General features: G+C 27.8%; 1 protein-coding gene across 1 annotated transcript; it reads right to left on the bottom strand.

Annotated features, from left to right (window-relative positions):
- Positions 1–8,766: 8,766 nt before the first annotated feature.
- On the bottom strand, positions 8,767–12,969 carry LOC129296608 (aspartyl protease AED3-like). Its single transcript, XM_054935197.1, has 3 exons — positions 12,402–12,969; positions 9,708–10,182; positions 8,767–9,435 (listed from the first exon to the last, which is right to left on the bottom strand). The coding sequence occupies exons 1-3, from the start codon at positions 12,897–12,899 to the stop codon at positions 9,074–9,076; spliced, it is 1,335 nt and encodes a 444-aa protein (XP_054791172.1). The 5' UTR covers positions 12,900–12,969; the 3' UTR covers positions 8,767–9,073.
- Between the last annotated feature and the right edge of the window lie 6,367 nt (positions 12,970–19,336).

The raw sequence follows: 19,336 nt of genomic DNA, 5'->3' as shown, positions 1-19,336 counted from the left end.
GGATATACAACTTTTCATTTTTGAAAAGTACTTTTTTATTTTTTAAATGTAAAAAATTATTTGAATATTATATAATTGGATAAAATGAGATGTGCATCCTAAAGCCATTGGAAAGTGAATTTCAAAATGTGACCGGAGAAAGCTTTTCGAATGTACATCTGGACCCCGATAATGGCATTAAAAATGTAAACGTATATAAAACTTTCATTATTTTTATTTCTTTCTTACAAGATTATATAAATAATATATTTGTTCTAGAATATATACTTTCCAGTTAAAAACTCAGACTTGTTACCAAAAAAAAAAAACAAACTCATATTTTAAATGATGTGTATATGTGTGATTTTCCCAAGTATTTTTTTTTTTTTTCACGACAGCCACAAATGGCTGAAAACAGTTCATTTTTTAGATTGAGCAGTTCATAACTTTTGATAAAGAGATGAATAAAATTTGAAATTTAATCAAAGACTTGATTATATATTATATGTCAAACAATTAATCATGTTAATATGTAATATTTGTTGTAAAATATAGTTAATATAAAGAGTAGAGAAGGACAAGAAAATACAAGAAATGGAGAGAAAATAATGGAGGAAAATTCTTATTCACTAATATACATATGCTTGGGACATGACTTCTATTTATAAGCTTTTAATTATTCAAGTTCTATCCTAATATTACAAAGATATAATGAGACATATAATAGTGTATTATGTAACCTTTAAAGGTTAGAAGCTATTAAAACTAAGAAACTCCTTCCATGCCATTTATGAGGATATTAAGGATAAAGAAACCCTAAGGGCTATGAGTTATGGACATCTATAACATAATATTTATAATACTCTCCCTTGGATGTCTATAACAAACATTGTGCCTCATTAAAACCTTACTAGGAAAAACCCAATGAGATAGAAACCTAGTGAAGGAAAAAGAGTATACAATATTTTAAATACTCACTAATGTTGCCTCATTAAAAACTTTTCTAGGAAAACCCAGTAGGATAAAACTTTAGAAAGGAAAAAAGAGTACAACATAATATTTACTTCCTGTAATCTCCTCCTGATAATAATATCACTTCATTCCCCCTGATGACATCATCACTTTATGTCTCTAAGTTTGTGCATTCTAATTTCATACACTAACTTCTCCAATGTCAAGGTTGGTAGTGTCTCAGTAAATAAATATATAAGATTATCACATGAGTGAATTTGTTGAACATCTATATCATCGCTCTTCTAGATGTCATGAATGAAATTTGTTTTTGGAGAAATATGTTTTGTTCTATCTCCTTTGATATATTCTCCTTTCAATTAAGCTACGTATGCTGTGTTATTCTCAAATAATATTGTTGGAATCTTTTTTTTCAACAATAAATCACACATCTTTTAGATATGATCGATCACTGATTTTAGCTAAACACATTCTCTACTTGTTTTGTGAATTGCAATTATTTCTGCATAATTTGACGAGGTAGTAATTAAAGTTTGTTTTGTTAAATGCCAAGATAGTGTCCCCCACAAGTAAACAAATATTCGGTTTGTGATCTACCTTTATGTAGATCTAATCAAAATCCTGCATCTGCATAATCAATAAGTTGTGATCCAAATTCATTAGAATAAAATAATTTCATATCAATTGTCCCTCAGAGATATCGAAATAGGTGTTTAACACAATTTCAATGCCTTTTTGTTAGGGAATAACTAAATCTTGCTAATAAATTTACAGCAAATGCAATATCAAGTCTTGTTAAATTAGTAAGATATATTAGTGCACCTATAGTATTAAGACATGGTACTTCAGGATCAAGAAGTTCTTCATCTTTCTTTTGAAGGCGAAAATGATCTTTTTTCTCATCAAGAGATCTTACAACCATCAGAATAGTTAATGGTTATGCTTTATCCATGTAAAATCGCTTTAATATTTTTTTAATGTAAATTGATTGATGAAGAAAAATTTCATTTTCTAAGTGCTCGATTTGTAAACCGAGGCAAAATTTTGTTCTTCTTAGATTTTTTATTCCAAATTCTTTCTTTAAACAATCAACTGCCTTCTAAAGCTTTACAGGAGTTCTAATTATATTTAAATTATTCACATAGATAGTAATTATAACAAACTTTGACTCATTTTTCTTTATAAAAACACATAGAGAGATTGGATCATTTTTATAACCTTTGTTCAACAAATATTCACTGAGACAATTATACCACATTCTTCTAGATTGTTTTAGTCCATAAAAAGATTTATGCAAATGAATTGCATATTTTTCTCGAATATCTTTACATGCTTTTTGAATCCTTCAAGGATTTTCATATATATATTTTTGTATCTAAAGAGCCATATAGATAGGCTGTAACAATATCCATTAAGTGCATATCAAGTTTTCTGTATACTTCCAGAATAATTAGATATCTTAAAGTGATTGCATCCACCACAGAAGAATATGTCTTTTTATAATTAATACCAAATTTTTGCAAAAATCCTTGTACTACTAATCATGCTTTATATCTAATGACTTCATTTTTCTCATTTTATTTTCACACAAATACCCATCTATATTCAATTGGCTTTACACCACTAAGTATTCGAACTACAGGTCCAAAAACTTTATGTTTTGAAAGGAAAATTAATTTTACTTGAATTGCATCTTTTCATTTTGGCTAATCATTTTTATGTCTAGATTCTTCAACCGATTTTAGTTCTAGATCCTCATTTTGATTCATTATTTCCACAGCAATATTATATGAAAACATGTCATCGATGACTATATTTTTTTGATTCCATCTTTTTCCTATGGTCATATAATTTATCAAGATCTCTTCATTATCTTCAAGTATCTAGACCTCTTTTGGGGTATTTTGATTAGTTATGTTTCTGTACTCTTCTAGAGTATTAGCCTCCTCTACTATGCTATCTTAATTTTGTGTTCTTTTCTTCTTTCTAAAAATTTTATCTTTGGAATGAATTGGTCTATCACATTTCAAACGTGGCTTAGATTCATTTGCACATTCTAATTGTCCTACTGGGACATATATTCTAATAAAAACATTTTCAGTTAGAATATGAGATTTGGTAATTTTTTTTAAGGTCAGTAAATGCATTTGCCAATTGATTTACAATATTTTACAAATGAATAATTTTTTAACTTCAAGTTCACATTGCTTTATACGAAAATCTAGATGAGATAATGATAATTCATTTCATGTAATTTTTTTCTATAGCTGCTTATTTTCTCCCCTTAATGTTGAAAAAATTGTTTCGTTAAAATGGCAATCATCAAAACTTGTTATGAATAAATCTCCAATTAATGGTTTTAGATACTTGATTATAGAAGGAGATTCAAAACCAACATATATTACCAACCTTCTTTGAGGTCCTATCTTTATGCATTATGGTAGAGCAATAGGAACAAACACCCCAGATCTAAAAATTCTAATATGGAAAATATTTGGCTTTTGACCAAAAGCCAATTGTAACGGAAAAAATTTATAATAACTTGTTAGCCTGATGTGCGCAAGTGCTGCTACATGTAAAATCGCATGTCCCCATATGAAAATAGGAAGTTTTGTCCTTAAGAGCATTAGTCTAACTATCAATTGGAGGCGTTTAATGTATGATTCTGCTAAATCATTTTGAGTGTGGACATGAGCAACAGATTTTTCAACTGTTATTCCAGTTGATATGCAATACTCATAAATAATTTGCGACGAAAATTCACTTGCTTTATCAAGACGAATTGTCTTAATTGCATAATCTATAAATTGTGCTCTTAATTGAATTATCTAGGCAAGTAACCTAACAAATGCTAGATTACGTGTTGATGACAAATACACACGTGACCATCTTCTATTAAAACCATAAGATATCTGAATAGTCCACATGGTAGATGGATAGGTCCACATATATCCCCTTGGATACGTTCAACAGAAGTAAGAGATTCAATTCCCACTTTCACAATTGAAGGTCTTTTAATTAATTTTCCTTGAGAACAAGCAGCATATTAAAAATCCTTAAATTGAATAATCTTCTAATTCTTTAATGGAAGTCAATGTGAATTTTCAATAATTCTTCACATCATAGTTAAACAAGGATGGCTTAACCAGTCATACCAAACGATAAATGTATCTTGATTGGTAAACTTCTTGTTGACTATTGCATTTATTTTAACTGTACTAATAGTTGTGTAGTACAAACTAGAAGATAACGTGGATAATTTCTCTAGGACACATTTCTTTTCAGATCTAAAATCTGTAATATGTAGATATTTAATATCTTTTTATTTGTAATCTCAATATGATACCCATTTCGATAGATATCTTTAAAGCTTAATAAATTTTTTTGAGACTTAAATGAATATAATACGTCATCTATAATACTTTTTATTCTTTTGGTTAATATTATAATTGCTCTTTCGAAGCTATCGATTAATTTAGTATTACCCACTATGGTATTGATGCTTCCATCTCTTATTGTTAAACAAGTAAAATATTGTTTATCTTTAAGCATGGTGTGCATTGTAGCACTATCTACGAGATATATATCTTCATTCTTGTGTCCAGTAAAAGAAAAGGGAATATCCATATTCTTCAATAAAAGAAAGAGAATGTATTAAAATAAATACTTAATAAAATAAAATTTATTCATAGCGATAATGCGTTTACTACAAGAAAACAAGAAAGCTAAATGAAACATAACCTAAATTACAAGAAAACATGAAACATAATCCAAAAATATAATTCAAATTATTCTAATTGTTTTTCAACCAAACTTGTCTAATCCTGATTTTCAAAAAAATCAACCACCTCCAAGTGTGCCATAGCATCAAGACTACTATTATCATCCAACTCATTGATATTATTATTTTTGTATGCAAAATGTGCCTCAACATCATTATTTTGAAGAGTAAAATTTGATTCCACATTATTTGAATTTCTTTTGATAGAGGTTTAACAAAGCTTTGCGAGATGCTCAGGCGTACAACAGGTATGCCCCTTCATATCACATCGATAATACTGATTTTCAATAGCTTTTGAAGGCCGCTCTTATCTCTTTTTTGCCCTTCATTATTTTTTCTTTTGGTGGGTATTAGGATTATAACTAGTACCACCACCACCATTATTATGGTAATTAGCACGTCCCCTATCATGACTGCATCCACGACCACAATAATTACTATGTATAGTCACATTCGCTTCAAGGAGTGGAGCTGATCCAGTGGGACAAATTTCATGATTTTTTTATCAATAGCTTATTATTTTGTTCAGCCACAAGAAGACAAGAAATTAATTTAAAATACTTTTTAAAACCCTTTTCATGATATTGCTGCTGCGGGAGCACATTTGAATCGCGAAAAGTTGAAAATGTCTTCTCTCATAAGTCCTCATTATTGATTTTTTCATCACATAATTTCAATTGAGAACTTATTTTTAAAATTGTTGAATTATATTCACTTACAGTTTTAAAATCTTGTAACCTCAAATACATCCATTCATATCGAGCTTTAGGTAAAATTATCATTTTTCTGGTGGTCATACCTTTCTCTTAGGTTAATCCACAATTCTAGTGGATTTTTTATTGTAAGATACTCATTTTTTAGCCCTTCATGAAGATGATGATGAAGGAATATTATTACCTTGGTCTTATCTTGACTACTTACTTAATTTATAAGTAAAATTACATTTCCTAAACCTTTAGCATCTAGTTGAATTTCAGCATTTAGCATTCATGATAGATAATTTTTTCTCATAATATCAAGAGCCATAAATTCAAGTTTGGTATGATTTGCCATGATTCAAACTAAAATAATAATAACAATTAGAATTATGATAAAATTAATAAAGAAAGCATAATAAATAAATATTATAGTAAAAAATATATTTCACGCACACATGCTAAAATATAATTTATAATAAAACACAATAGAAAGAGGGACAATATAAAAAAAAACACAAATATAAATAACCAAATTTACTAAATAAATAAAGCATAATAAAGATAAAGAAATGCAGTAAAGCAAATAAATTGATGGATAAAACAAATAATTCATATGATAAAATAAATTATATTAACAACATAAATTGATCAATACACACACATAAACAAACACAAAATGCATAATATGTATATATAGTATTAATTTAATGGAGGACTAAAATAATAATAAAAATAATAAATAAATAAATAAATAATAAAGCAATGAATTATAATAATAATAATAATAACAATAATAATAATAATAATCATGATGATGACATCAAATACACAAATATAAAGAAAGAAAAATAAGTATAGCAATCTTCATAAAAATATATAATAACTAATAAAAATAAAGCAATGAATGTCAAATGAGACTTGATTAAATTAAATCACTAATCACATAACTATTTTCAAATGAATAAAATGGAAAATTTTAAAATTACTTTATAACTAAGAAAATAAAATGATAGGAAAATAAAACAATAAAATATAAGAACAACATAACCATGAATGTTAATAAAACAATAATATAAAATAATATATATATATATATATATATATAATATAAGAACATATTAATCTAACTAAAAGCTCATACCTTATTTTCAGAGCTAATTCATGCTGATAATGTGTTGTAAAATATAGTTAATATGAAGAGTAAAGGAGGACAATACAATACAAGAAATGGAGAAAAAATAACAGAGGAGAATTCTTATTCACTGATGTATATATGCTTTGAATGTGAGCTCTATTTATAGGTCTTCAATCATTTAAGTCTTGTTCTAATATTACAAAAATATAATAAGGTATATAATAGTGCATTATGTAACCTTTGAAGGTTATAAGTTATTAAGACTAAGAAACTCCTTTCATGCTATTCATAAGAACATTAAGGATAAAGAAATTCTAAAATCTAGAATTTATATATATCCATAACATAATATTTATAATAATATTAATGTATGTTGAATTATTCATTATATAATTTTTGTTATGGGTCCCACATGAACTCTTAATATACAAAAATTATTTTTTTTTAAGAAAATCATGGTTACGGTTCATCCAACAGTAGATGAACAATAATTTTCAAAGAGCATTTATGAAATTCCTTTATTGCTCTTCATTAAATGATATTATCATGAAGGAAAATGAAATATTAATTATAAGTACATTTTAATGCAAATTTTCCAATTTTAAAGTTAATTATTAGGATTATAAGCAAATTTTTATGAATGTGTAAAAATTTGCTTATATATAAAAATTGAGAGAATAAACTAATTGATTTAAACAATAAAACATTCTATTTTATAATAATTATTTAATTTTTTATTTTATTACACAATTAATTATCTTATTCATATATCAAATACAAACAATAAATGATAAATCTTCTATCTTTACAAAACGAAAAATTAGGTTTCACATATATTATTTTTATTATGAGTCTCATAACTATAAATAATTTTTTACTGTGAGTCTCACACATATTTTAAAATACTATATTACTCCTAATCATGTCTCTTACATTTTTTATTTTCATGACCACATCTCACACGTTGTATTTGACAATTACTAACAAAATCATATTATTTGAGAAAAAGTTATTTTTTTATATAACTAGGAGATAAAAAACAGAAAACTAACATAAAACCAAATTAATACAAGCATCACAGCAAGTTAATAATCTCATCGCTCTCAAAAGTCCACGAGTCTAGAAATTGAGATAATGTGTTCTTGGCAACATTGAATAATTTCTTAAATATAAATATTTTTTAAAATTACATTGATTTTATTTTTAAAAGTAAATATTTAAAAAGATACTCATTCAATTATTTAAAAGTAAATGCTTTTTATATTATATTTTTATTAAATTTGATAATACTTTTTATTTTTGGGTGTGAAAATGAAAATTGCATAACTTTATTTTTAAAAGAGTATTTTTGTAACTTGGATAGTACTTTATGTTAATTTTAAGGCTTGCAAATTTTAAATCAAGATTATAATAGTCAATTATACTTACTCTAGTCCTTCATCCAAAATTTAATTTTTACGGTCTTTTATAATAAATTTTGATAGTATTAGATCTCTTAACCTAATTTTTCCTAAAATCTATTGGTATAGATAACGTAATATTGATGATATCTATTTGCATTAATGAAAAGAAGTATATTTTAATTACTTAGGTAAAAAAAATAGACTCAATTTTCTTTTTAAAAAAGAATAAAACATAGTGTAAGGAACTATATTAATTAAAAATAAATTGATTTGAGGCTAATTTGTCCTCATTGAGCTACATGTCAAATTATTAATATACTTTATATATTAAACTAATTTGAGAGTCTATCTAACTTAAAAAATTTGTGTAATAATTCAGGAAAATATAATAGATTAAATTGATAAAAATTAAATTTAAGAGAGTAAATCGATAATAAAGACAAATTTAAGAAATTAAAAGTTTTATTATCGCAAAAATAAACCATATAAGGAAACATGCTAAAAATATTTAGAATTAAAAGATTGAGTATAGTTTACTAACAAGTATATAGCTCAACTAGTAAGAAGTTATGTTGATTTAATCAATAGTCTCAAGTTCAATTCCTGAATATGTAGTTATGTTAATATTTGTTAGGAGAATTTTGCCGCTAATGTGGTTTTACTTGACTCGGCCCATAAATAATGAATAATTGTATAAAAAATTGACTATATAGTTTAGTTTAAATTAAATATTAGGGAGAAATATTATACCAATTATGTAAGCAATATGAAATATAAAATAGCACAATCTCACAATCATATAGAAGGACACTTCGTAACAGATACATAATCATATTTATTATTATCATTTCATATCTAATTGAAACAAGGAAGTTACATTCAACTTAATTAACTAATAACAAGCTTGAATTTAGTTCCATATCATCCATTGCGTTCACTATATATGTTCTACATAATCATCAACAAAACCCTAAAGCAAAAGTCAAATCCAATCCACAAAGATCAAACACCTTAACAAAAAAACTTAGGAGACAACATTTATTACGATCAAATCCATGACACTTGTAGACAACAAAATACAAACCCCCAAAAAAAGAAATACAATTCATGAAGTGCAAAGCTCACGAGCAACACCAAGTCTTGAATTTGGCACGTCATAGAGGATACGGTGGTTTTGCTGTTGCATGTTGGCTATCACATTTAGGACAGAGTTCACGTTGCTCGGCGCCGCCGCCATCGCCAGACAAGTGGTGCTGCCGGCGGTGCTGTGTATTAGGATGTTGTCTTGTGGAAGCGTCACATTCATGCCAGAGAAGAGGAATGTGATGGACGGTGCAACTATCGGAACCGTGTAACACGTGTCAAACCCTCCTAAGGTTGTTACAGTAAGGTTCCGACCAACTCGCCTTCGAAACTCATCTCGAATAGCAGTATAAGCCGGTTCAACCAGACGAGTGAACACCGTACCTAACATAACATTTAAAAATCAAAATTAATTTGACAATAATTTATCAAGACACCTCTTATATTTGGATACAAAACAATGTTTTAAAAAATATTTTTTATATAAGGATGGAGGGAATATAAGGGATCCAAATAATAAAAATTAAGTTTGAGAAACCAAAATGATAACTAATAAAAACTTGAGTAATTAAAAGTTTTATTATTCCTTTATTATATATATATATATATATATATACTGTAATTACTGTTCGTTTGACTGTGCTGGGAAACATTACCGGAGTCGAAAATGGTGCCAGCACCAGTGGTGGGGTTGAAGGCCAAAGCCTCCGGCGGGATATCCACAATTTTCCGACCAACCCTGATACCGACCAAGTTGACATAGTAGAGAGATGGTCTCCGGGGATTTTTGAGAAGAGGAGTGAACTTGATCCTAATGGGCTGGGCTACAGGCCCAAGCCTCAACGACCCAGAGAAGTTGAGGGATTTGAAGCTGGGCAAGCAGTAAGAGAACGTGGACTGGTAGAGGTTTTGGGTCTGTGAGAGTAAAGACAATGGGCCTCGGCCCAAACCCAACAGGCCCTGTGGAGGTACTGAGCTACCCGTTGCCTTCTGAATGCAGCCCAATGAGTAGCCCGGAATTGGGTCGGTGGCTAGAGTCACTGTGTCTTGGACCAAGTTAGCAGCAATGGTGGAGCCACCGTAGGTCAAGTTGAACCCACACGCGCTGCCGTCGCACGTGGGATTGGGGACCTGAAAAGTGAAAAAGCACCTTTTTTAATGTTAGTCCCGTGATCTCCTGCCTGCTAGATGGCGTTACATGAGAATCAAATGAAAGTATCAGACAAAGTTCTGGAATTTTGGATCAATAATTTGATATGATGGGAAATGAATTCCACGCGCAATTAGAGTGGCGCGTAGTAACTGATTGAATTTGATTGGGGTACCTCATAGAGTGTTGGGCAAGCAAGGGTACTTGCACAGCAGGGCGCCGCAGAATTTGTGAATATTGTATGATTATTTTGACAATCCCCCTTCATTTATTTTCTAATGATTTTACGGTTTCAATTATTAAATTTGACAGCTAAAATTTTTTTTTTAAGAATTATAAACAACAATTAATTTAATATAATATCATGCTTTTTTCAATCTTATATACCCCATTTCTATTGCATTTTTATTTAATTAATTCACAAAAACAAAGAAAAGATAGCTATTTCTTTGATCTTATCTATATAACATTTTACTATCTTTTATATTTTTTTCATTTCTATTCTTATTAAATATTAAGAAAAAATTATTAAATTTTTTTATTTTTATTAAAGGATATAGGTAACAACTTTATAAATTTCAATATCGTTTTAGATTTTTTTATTTCGATAAAATATGTTAGAAATAACTTATAGATAGAACAAGAGAGGGTAAAGCATTACCTTTATATTAAAATAAAATAAATTTTTAATTTTACTCATATTTAAATAAAAAATTTAAATTTATATTGCATTCTCTCTCATGATTAATGAGTTTAAATAAGGATAGTATTGAAAAAAATTAATGACACATTAATATCAAGCACCTTATATTAAGAATTAAAGAATTCTTTTAAAAGGTGTCTTATAATGGAGATAGGAAGGAATATATGTTTATTTTAATTATCTCATCCAAACTAAGAAGAGATAATTAAATTATTGATGTTATTTGAAAAAGAAAGAAATTTTTTTATTTATCTATATCAAAGATATCATCTTTAAAAATATATTTTTTTATTACTTCTAATATTTTACTGCACCCAAAGTAAATTGCTCCGGGGAAAAGTTGAAAGAAAATAACTAATGATTATTTTTATACAAAATGATTTATAAAAACAACCATTAATTCTCTCTTGAATATAACTTGTATATAAGATCACAAGACACCATACTAAAAAATATTAAAAAATAAAAAATTAATTTAAATCATTTAAATGATTTAAATTTAATTTAAAGGACTTAATGTTGATTACAATAAATTGATAAAGATACTCACTTTTCTGCTCCTTTATTTTTTTTTGGGGCCTTTGAGTCATTTAAATCAAATCCATTTTAGTTTGACTTTTTTTTTTAAAAATGAAGAATAATGAAAATAATTTTCAAGTGAAAAAAAAATGCTCACTCCGTTAAAAAATATAAGGTATTTTTAATTGAATCTCACCCCAACAAAGTATTACTTGTCTTTAAACTAACTTTATCTTTTTATATTTATTTCTATTTAATATGTGTTTTACTGTCACCCTAAAATAAATATAAACTAGCACTTTTGAAAAAGATAATAATTATATATTAAAAGATTAGATATACTTTATATTTTTTAATATTCAATCTTTCAAAAAGATATTTTATATTTTTTAATAAAAGAAGTAGATTGCAATGTCAAAATGTGAAAAAATTGTTAATATTTTATTTACATGAGTTTTTTTTTTAAAAAAATAAGAACTGAAAACTTCATTTCGTTTAAGAAAAAATCATACCGCAAGAAAAACTTTCAGAACAGGATAAAAACTAATTTAAATGAGTTAAATTATCTAAGAGTACAAAAAGTTAAAAAAAAAATAAAGTTATAAATTTAAAATGTAATCATGAGGGAGCTAAATAGGGAAAAGAAAGTGCCAAAATCAATGAAGAAAATCGGAAACGCTCTCACGTGACTCCACAGTATTATTTGGCTTATTCCTCCAACATGCATCTTCCTCAACCCCACACTAACGTTTTCCTTTTTCAAATCCTCTGTAATTTTCCAATCTTGTAGATCTGGCAAAACTCTGTTCTCAACAATCCAGAACACTGTGTTCTAAGCCAAATTATGTTTCACTTTGAAGAGTAGTTTTTCATATGTACTGTAAATCTATCAAGAAACTGATGAAAATCTCAAAATCTAAGACGAGAAACCCAGAAAGAAAAAGAATGCACATAAGCTGTTTGAGAGAAGTTCATCACCTGCTTACACTGAGAATCTGCACAAGTAACGCTCTTGAACAAGGAAGACTTGGAAGGATCGAAGAATGTCGAAGAAGGACATCCAACACAGCCAGAACAGGGAATCCAAGCAGCGTCGTTACTGGTGTCCATGGCTACAAGCAAGGTCTGAGGGGGAGACCCAATTTTGGCTCTCAAAATGTAAGTGGGACTCTGTATGATCTGCCGGCCGGAGGCTATCGGCACGACCGACTTCCGAGCCACCAGACTGCTCAGGTACTGAACCCTGGCTTGGTCCTCGGCTTGCTGCTGCATAACTGTCTGTTCCCATGAGAGTGGCTTTGAGGGCTTGAATGGGGAACATGGGCTGAAGATGTGGAACACTTGGAGGGTTGAACCATGGTCTTGGGTTTCACATTCGGGGTTAAGAGCTAGTGTTTGAGAGAAGGAGAAGAAGATGGTGATGGTGAAGAGAGGAATTAGGAAAGAGGAGAGTGAAAGTGAGACTCTGTTTCTCATGGTTGTCGTTGAGGTTGGACTGCTTCTTGAGTATGCTTTGAGAGCAGCATATAGTACTATATATATAGATGAGAAATTGTTGTTTTTGCTTTTTGAAATTTGGTATACTAAGCTAATTGTTAGAGTTTATAATGAAATAATAAAGGCCATATTAATTGGTGCAGCGGCTAGGAGACGTTTGTGTTCATATTTTGAACCAAGTAATTGGTTGGTTCAGAATTAGTGGAGACCTATATGTCTTTTTGGAAACCTGCCGCTATGTTACCAAAGAAAGAGTATATTATGAGAGGAGTAGACATTAGTCTATTTAATTGAATTATGATGGATATTTAGGCTTGGTTTGGATCAAGAAAAAAGTGAGAAAAAAATAGGAAGGAAAGAAAATTATGGGGAGAAATTTCTAAAAATATTAATTTTTGAAGTTAAAGGACAATTTCACTTTTAAACTATATGGTCAAAAAAAATCTAAGATTTTAAACTTATTTTTTAAGCAATGTTTCATTTTAACTTTTAAAAATGGTGTTATATGATCCCAACTAATAACAAAAGTTAATTTTAACTATTATTTAACCATAAAATAATAGAAAAAAATCTCAAAAATTATAAAAAATACCAAAATTTACAAAAAGACTCAAAACTACAAAAAATGACCCAAAAACTTACATAAAAGGACCAAGAAATTCTATGATTTTTTTAATTAATTAATTGTTAAAATTAATAGTTGTTAATGGTAAGAGTCATATCACACTGTTTTGAGATATTGAAAGAAAACATTGCACCAAAAACAAGTATAAAGTCCCATATGCTCATAGATATATAGTTTAGGGGCCAATTTACCATTTAACCCTCTCTCTCTATTTTTTTTATACTATTTTTAGGATTGTCCTCTTAGTTTTCCTTCTTCTACATTTTTCTTCTCGAAGCATTAAAGAAAATAAATCAAGGGAGAATTATGTTGAGTTTTCCCACAATACAATTAAACAACACAAGGTCTATTGATAAAGCAGAGTAAGATTATAGTTATCATTTTGCCCTGCTAATTTATTAATGAAGCTTGTATTATTTAATTGCGTTGTGAAAAAATTGTGTAATTATCTCATATATTAATACGAAATAGCAAGTCACATCATTTTAAAGTGGTGAATTGGGTCTTAGTTTTTAGATTTAATAAAATGTACAAAAAAATCTAGTTATATGATGTATTGAGTGTAAAAAAATTACTTGTGATAAGTATATAGTAAATTTACAGCAAAACTTAACTATTATACCTAATTTTTTGTTCGTAAAAAAATTATTCATGAAATTTCAATTAACGATCCAAACTTTTTTACGTAAGTGCTTTGATATGGGAATATCCGTATTTTTTTTTTATACTAGCGTAAAGTGTTAATTTATTTTGTCACTTCTTATTCTTTCAATTAAATTCAAGTTTTGAAGATGAAATTGACTTTCATAATATTATATAATATATATATATATATATATAATATCAGAAATAATTCTTTGCTTTTTTTTTAAAAAAAGGTTAAATATAAGAGAAATATCATTGAAGGACTGTTGAGTATATTTAATATCAATCAAGGACTAAAAAATTTTGAAATATCATTGTAATACTAAGGGACTGATTTGAAAGTATGTTAGATGAAAAAATACTATAATACCCTTGCCTTTCTTTTTTCATTAACAAATAGTCATTTATTAATTAATAAGTATCCATTCGCATTTAATAAGAAGCCATTAGCTAATTAACAAATTCAAGAATATGAAAGCTTGATTGTGGGAAGGGATAAATGTAGATTATATTTCAAAAAGAAATTATTTGTTAATTAACAAGTACTCATTTGCATTTGACAAGAAGCCATTTGTTCATTAACAATTTCAAGAATATAAAAGAGCTCGATTGTGGAAAGGGACAAATATAGATAATGTTTTAATAAGTATCCATTCGTTAATTAATAAGTACCAAGTTACATTTAACAAGAAGTTATTCACTAATTGAAAAGTTTAAAAATATGAAAGAACTTGGTTATGAGAAGGGATAACCGGACAAGTATAGATCATATTTTAACAAGTAGTCATTCATTAATTAACAATTATATATTCCCAGTTAACATGAAACCATTCCATAATTGATAAGTTTTAAAAAAGAAATAGAAAATATCATTGAATGACCGCTGATGATATTTAATAACAATCAAAGATCAAAATATTCTAAAATATTATTGTAAGATTAGGGGACTGATTTGAAAATAATTTTAGATAAAAAAGACTATAATTACCCTGCCTTTCTTTTTTATTGACAAGTAGTTATCCATTAATTAACTAAAATTCATTCTCATTTAATAAAAAATCATTAGCTAATTAACAAGTTCATGAATATGAAAGAGCTTAGCTATGTAAAGGGATAAGTGTAAATCATGTTTTAACAAGTAACTATTTATTAATTAATAAATACTCATTTGCATTTAATAAGAAACCATTCATTAATTGACAAGTTCAAAAATATAAAAGAGTTCAATTGTGAAAAAGAACCAATGTAGGTTATGTTTCAAAAAATAGCCATTTGTTAATTAACAAATATTCATTCACATTTAACAAACTCAACAATCTTAAAAAACTTAATTGTGAGAAAGGACAAATGTGAATTATGTTCTAACAAGCAACTATTCATTAAATAACAAGTAGCTATTTGCATTTAACATAAAACCATTAATTAATTGACAAATTTTAAAAAAGAAAAAGAAAAACAAGGATATTATAGTATTTTTCCATCTAAAATCATTTTCAAATCAATCTTCCAGTCTAACAATGATATTTTAGAATTTTTTTAGTTTGATATTAAATTATTTTAGTAGTCTTTGAATGATATTTTTCTTGAATGTAATAATATATATATATATATATATGTTACTAACATGGTCCCTAATTCTGGTTATAGAAATATCAAATATGCATAAAAACAAATTGTTTAATGTCATAACTATATATATATTCTTCCTCCATTAAAAAGTATAAGGTATTTTTAACTGAATCTCACCTCCTAATAAAGTAGTTACCTACTTTCAGACTAACCCTATTTTTCCTATTATCCCTATTAAACACTCTATCATAAATATAAAGTTATTATCATTAGGGACACTTTAAAAAAAAAGGCAATGATTGCATTTTGAAAGACTAAAAATGCCTTGTATTTTTTAATATCAAACTCCTCAAAAATATCTTATATTTTTAAATGGAAGAAGTATATATAAGAATAATTAAGGGGGAAAAAAAGAAATATGGGTGAAAGAAAGCAACATCAATCCTCTGCTCTTACTTTGCGGGTAAATTATGAAGTGAATTTGAAAAACCTAAGTAACAATATTTTTTCAAGTAAATTTCAGAATGAGGGTGCTTGGTTTAAATGGTTAAAAAAGTTGAATCATCTTATTCAACAATCTCAAGTCAATTTATGAAACACCCGATCGAATTAAGTAAATATCTCAAAGATATCATAAGATACTCGTGAGATTGTTGTAGATAATAATAATCTCACATAACATGAGTTTGGATTAGTCTAGATGGAAGATGTTAATACCTCAAGTTTCTTAAGATAACGAGCAATGGAATTAAAAAAAAGTAAGATATTGAGTTCAAGTTTTGGATGTGAGAAATATTTTTTTTTTCTATTAAGCTATCTAATCATAAAACAATAATAAAAGAATAGAATATTATTTTTTTAAAAAAAAAAAAAACTTGTGCAGAGCAACTAGTATCCTGATTTGTCCCCCATCAAGCTGGAGAGACTTTAATAAAAGTCCATAAAAATATAAATTAAGCTGGGCGAGACCATTTTAGGTGGGTCAAGAGATGATGAATCATTTTTTAAGTGTACATGCTCTTACATAATTGATTAGAAAGGATTGAATGATGTGGATGGAGAGAATATTTGCCGGTGGGAGACATTTTAGGCACTTAGGGTATGCATGGGAGATGGAGTGTAGTGGAGAGGGAGACAAACAGAGTTTGCTGCATGTGTACACTAAAATGCTGTAAGTGGTACTTCACAGACTGTATCCCATTTCCTTCTGTTCATCGTCTTGTGCTTCATATTCATTCCCTATGTGTCAGTGCCACTACTCTAACTTAGAAACGTTTTTTAGATTAAGGTCACTTTGCCTTTAAACTTTTCCTTTAAAATCTATAAGTACCCTAAACTCGAGGGCAAAAGTAACTTTTAATTCAAATACAAAAAATATGATGAGATGCATTAACGGTGAAGCGATGAGGTAGTGGATTTCAAATATTTAAGGACAAAAATTACCTAATGTCAATTATTAAGTTTAGGGTACTTGTAAACTTTAAAGGAAAAATTTAAAGATAAAAGTGACTCTTAACATTTTTTTTTTAAATATTGTGCAGAGTTTAAAATCAACTATGTCACTGATAATTAGTATTCCTTCCCAATTATAATATGAGACAATTTTAGAATTCTTTATTAAGTCCAAAACATATAATATTAGATAGTTTTTTTTAACTATACTCTTGTGTCATTTATTATTATTTTGAAAAAAATGATGTATTGAAATTTAGATTTTCATTATTAAGTCACTTATATAAAATATTTACAGAGAGTATAATTGAAAAGATATAAATCTTTTTAAAGAGTTTGAACATCAATTGCATCATCATCAATATTCAATGGCAATTTGTAAATAGCAGGATATGTAATAAATTTTGTTTTGTATATTGATTGTTGAATTCCATTCTCATTATATCATTTCAGTATGTTTTTTCCCCGAGTAAATGGGAAGCTTCATTTGTCAAAAGAATTTACAAAGCCACAGCACTGAAGCATTAAAAAAAAAAAAAAAACCACCTGGCTGCAAAACAGTTATGTAAAAGAAGCAAAGGGAAAAAAACAAATGGTCAGGTAAAGGTTTCTGAAGCCAAAAGATGGGTGAGATCATCATTATCTCTTGCACAATGCTCTGTCATACTCATGGTAATATAACTTCATTAACTAGCCCATCGCCAAAACCATTTAGATTTCAATTTACATACATTAAAAATACATTTGAGAGATTTAATTATTTGTTAGTTTAGTAAAAGCAAATCTCAAATATGGTTTAGATTGAGTGTTACCCAAACATGCTTATGAGGGGATCTATAATTCATATTTCTTTTTAGACAAGAACATAAGTTATTGATAATTAATTTACATTCATAAAAAAAGTTGATTAAAATATTGATTTTTTTGAAAATTTTTACATATTTTTAATTGTGTCCTTGAGTGTAATAAATACTCTTCTCAGTCCAAAATATAAGTATTTTCTCTCAACTAATCTTAACTATAAATATGTTTTTAAATAATTACAAATTTAAAAGTTTTAATTATAAACTCAACATTAAAATTTTAAATGTAACTCAATTTACAGTGAAGATTTCTATTTTCAACTGTCCAAATCAATATTTAGGACTCTTTCTTCAGAAAATTTTGTCCAAAATTAACTAACTGTGATTAATTTTCTTTTTATGAGTGTAAAAAAATAGGCTCCGTTGAGATCAGAAAATATCTCTCCAAAGTAATAGGACAATGGGTAAACCTCCGCTGCTGCGCAAAAGCAGAGGAGTAGTGAGTCCCCTCAGAAGAGTCTTCGTTTCCTTCATTGCTGGTTTCTGAAACTGAGTTTCAGATTTGTTTCCATGTCCATCATTGAAGGGCGAGATTAAGGGAGAAGTCAACAATGTGGTAATGAGTTGCCAGCTGGATTGAGCTAGTGGACAGTGCATGAGGACGTGATCTAGATCTTCTTCTGCACCACCTCTAGTAGGTCACAAGCATCTTTTTATATATATATATATATATATTATATGATCAAGAAGTGCAGCGTCTTATTGGTTCTCTTGGTAACCATAAAGTATATAGTGAGTGGCATTATACTGCTCTAGGGAAGGAAGTGTTAATTTAAATATATAAAAGCGAACTGGAATAATGGTAGTGGCAAATTATTGAAGAAAAGAGATTAACCAAAAACGGCATAGGGAAGCTATGTTCATGATTACTAGGCTTATTATTATTATTATATAGCTATTTAATTAGGTTAGATTTCTTTATCATTGGACTCAATTGAGGGTAATTCTCTAAAAATACTTTTTATTCATTCACATGAATTTGAATTTGAGACTCATACTTAAACTATTATATTCATTTTTCTTAGGACCAATGATTGTTGGTTTAATTATTATTATTATTATTATTATTATTATTATTATTATTATTGACTTAGAGAACATGATTTACTTGTATATTTCAATTAAAACGATTTATCTATTTTTATATTTGTAACGCATATAAACTTATTTAAAATTACTCTTTCATGTTTTTCCGCAGAAACCAAATCTCAAGCCACTAAAGAGCTAGATTTCTTAAGAAAAGGTATAACATTGTGCTATAC

This window comes from Prosopis cineraria, unplaced genomic scaffold, assembly GCF_029017545.1.
Source record: "Prosopis cineraria cultivar Desert tree isolate PC_DT_omini unplaced genomic scaffold, ASM2901754v1 PC365, whole genome shotgun sequence".
NCBI lineage: Eukaryota > Viridiplantae > Streptophyta > Magnoliopsida > Fabales > Fabaceae > Prosopis > Prosopis cineraria.
This window is presented reverse-complemented; position numbering and strand designations above follow the sequence as displayed.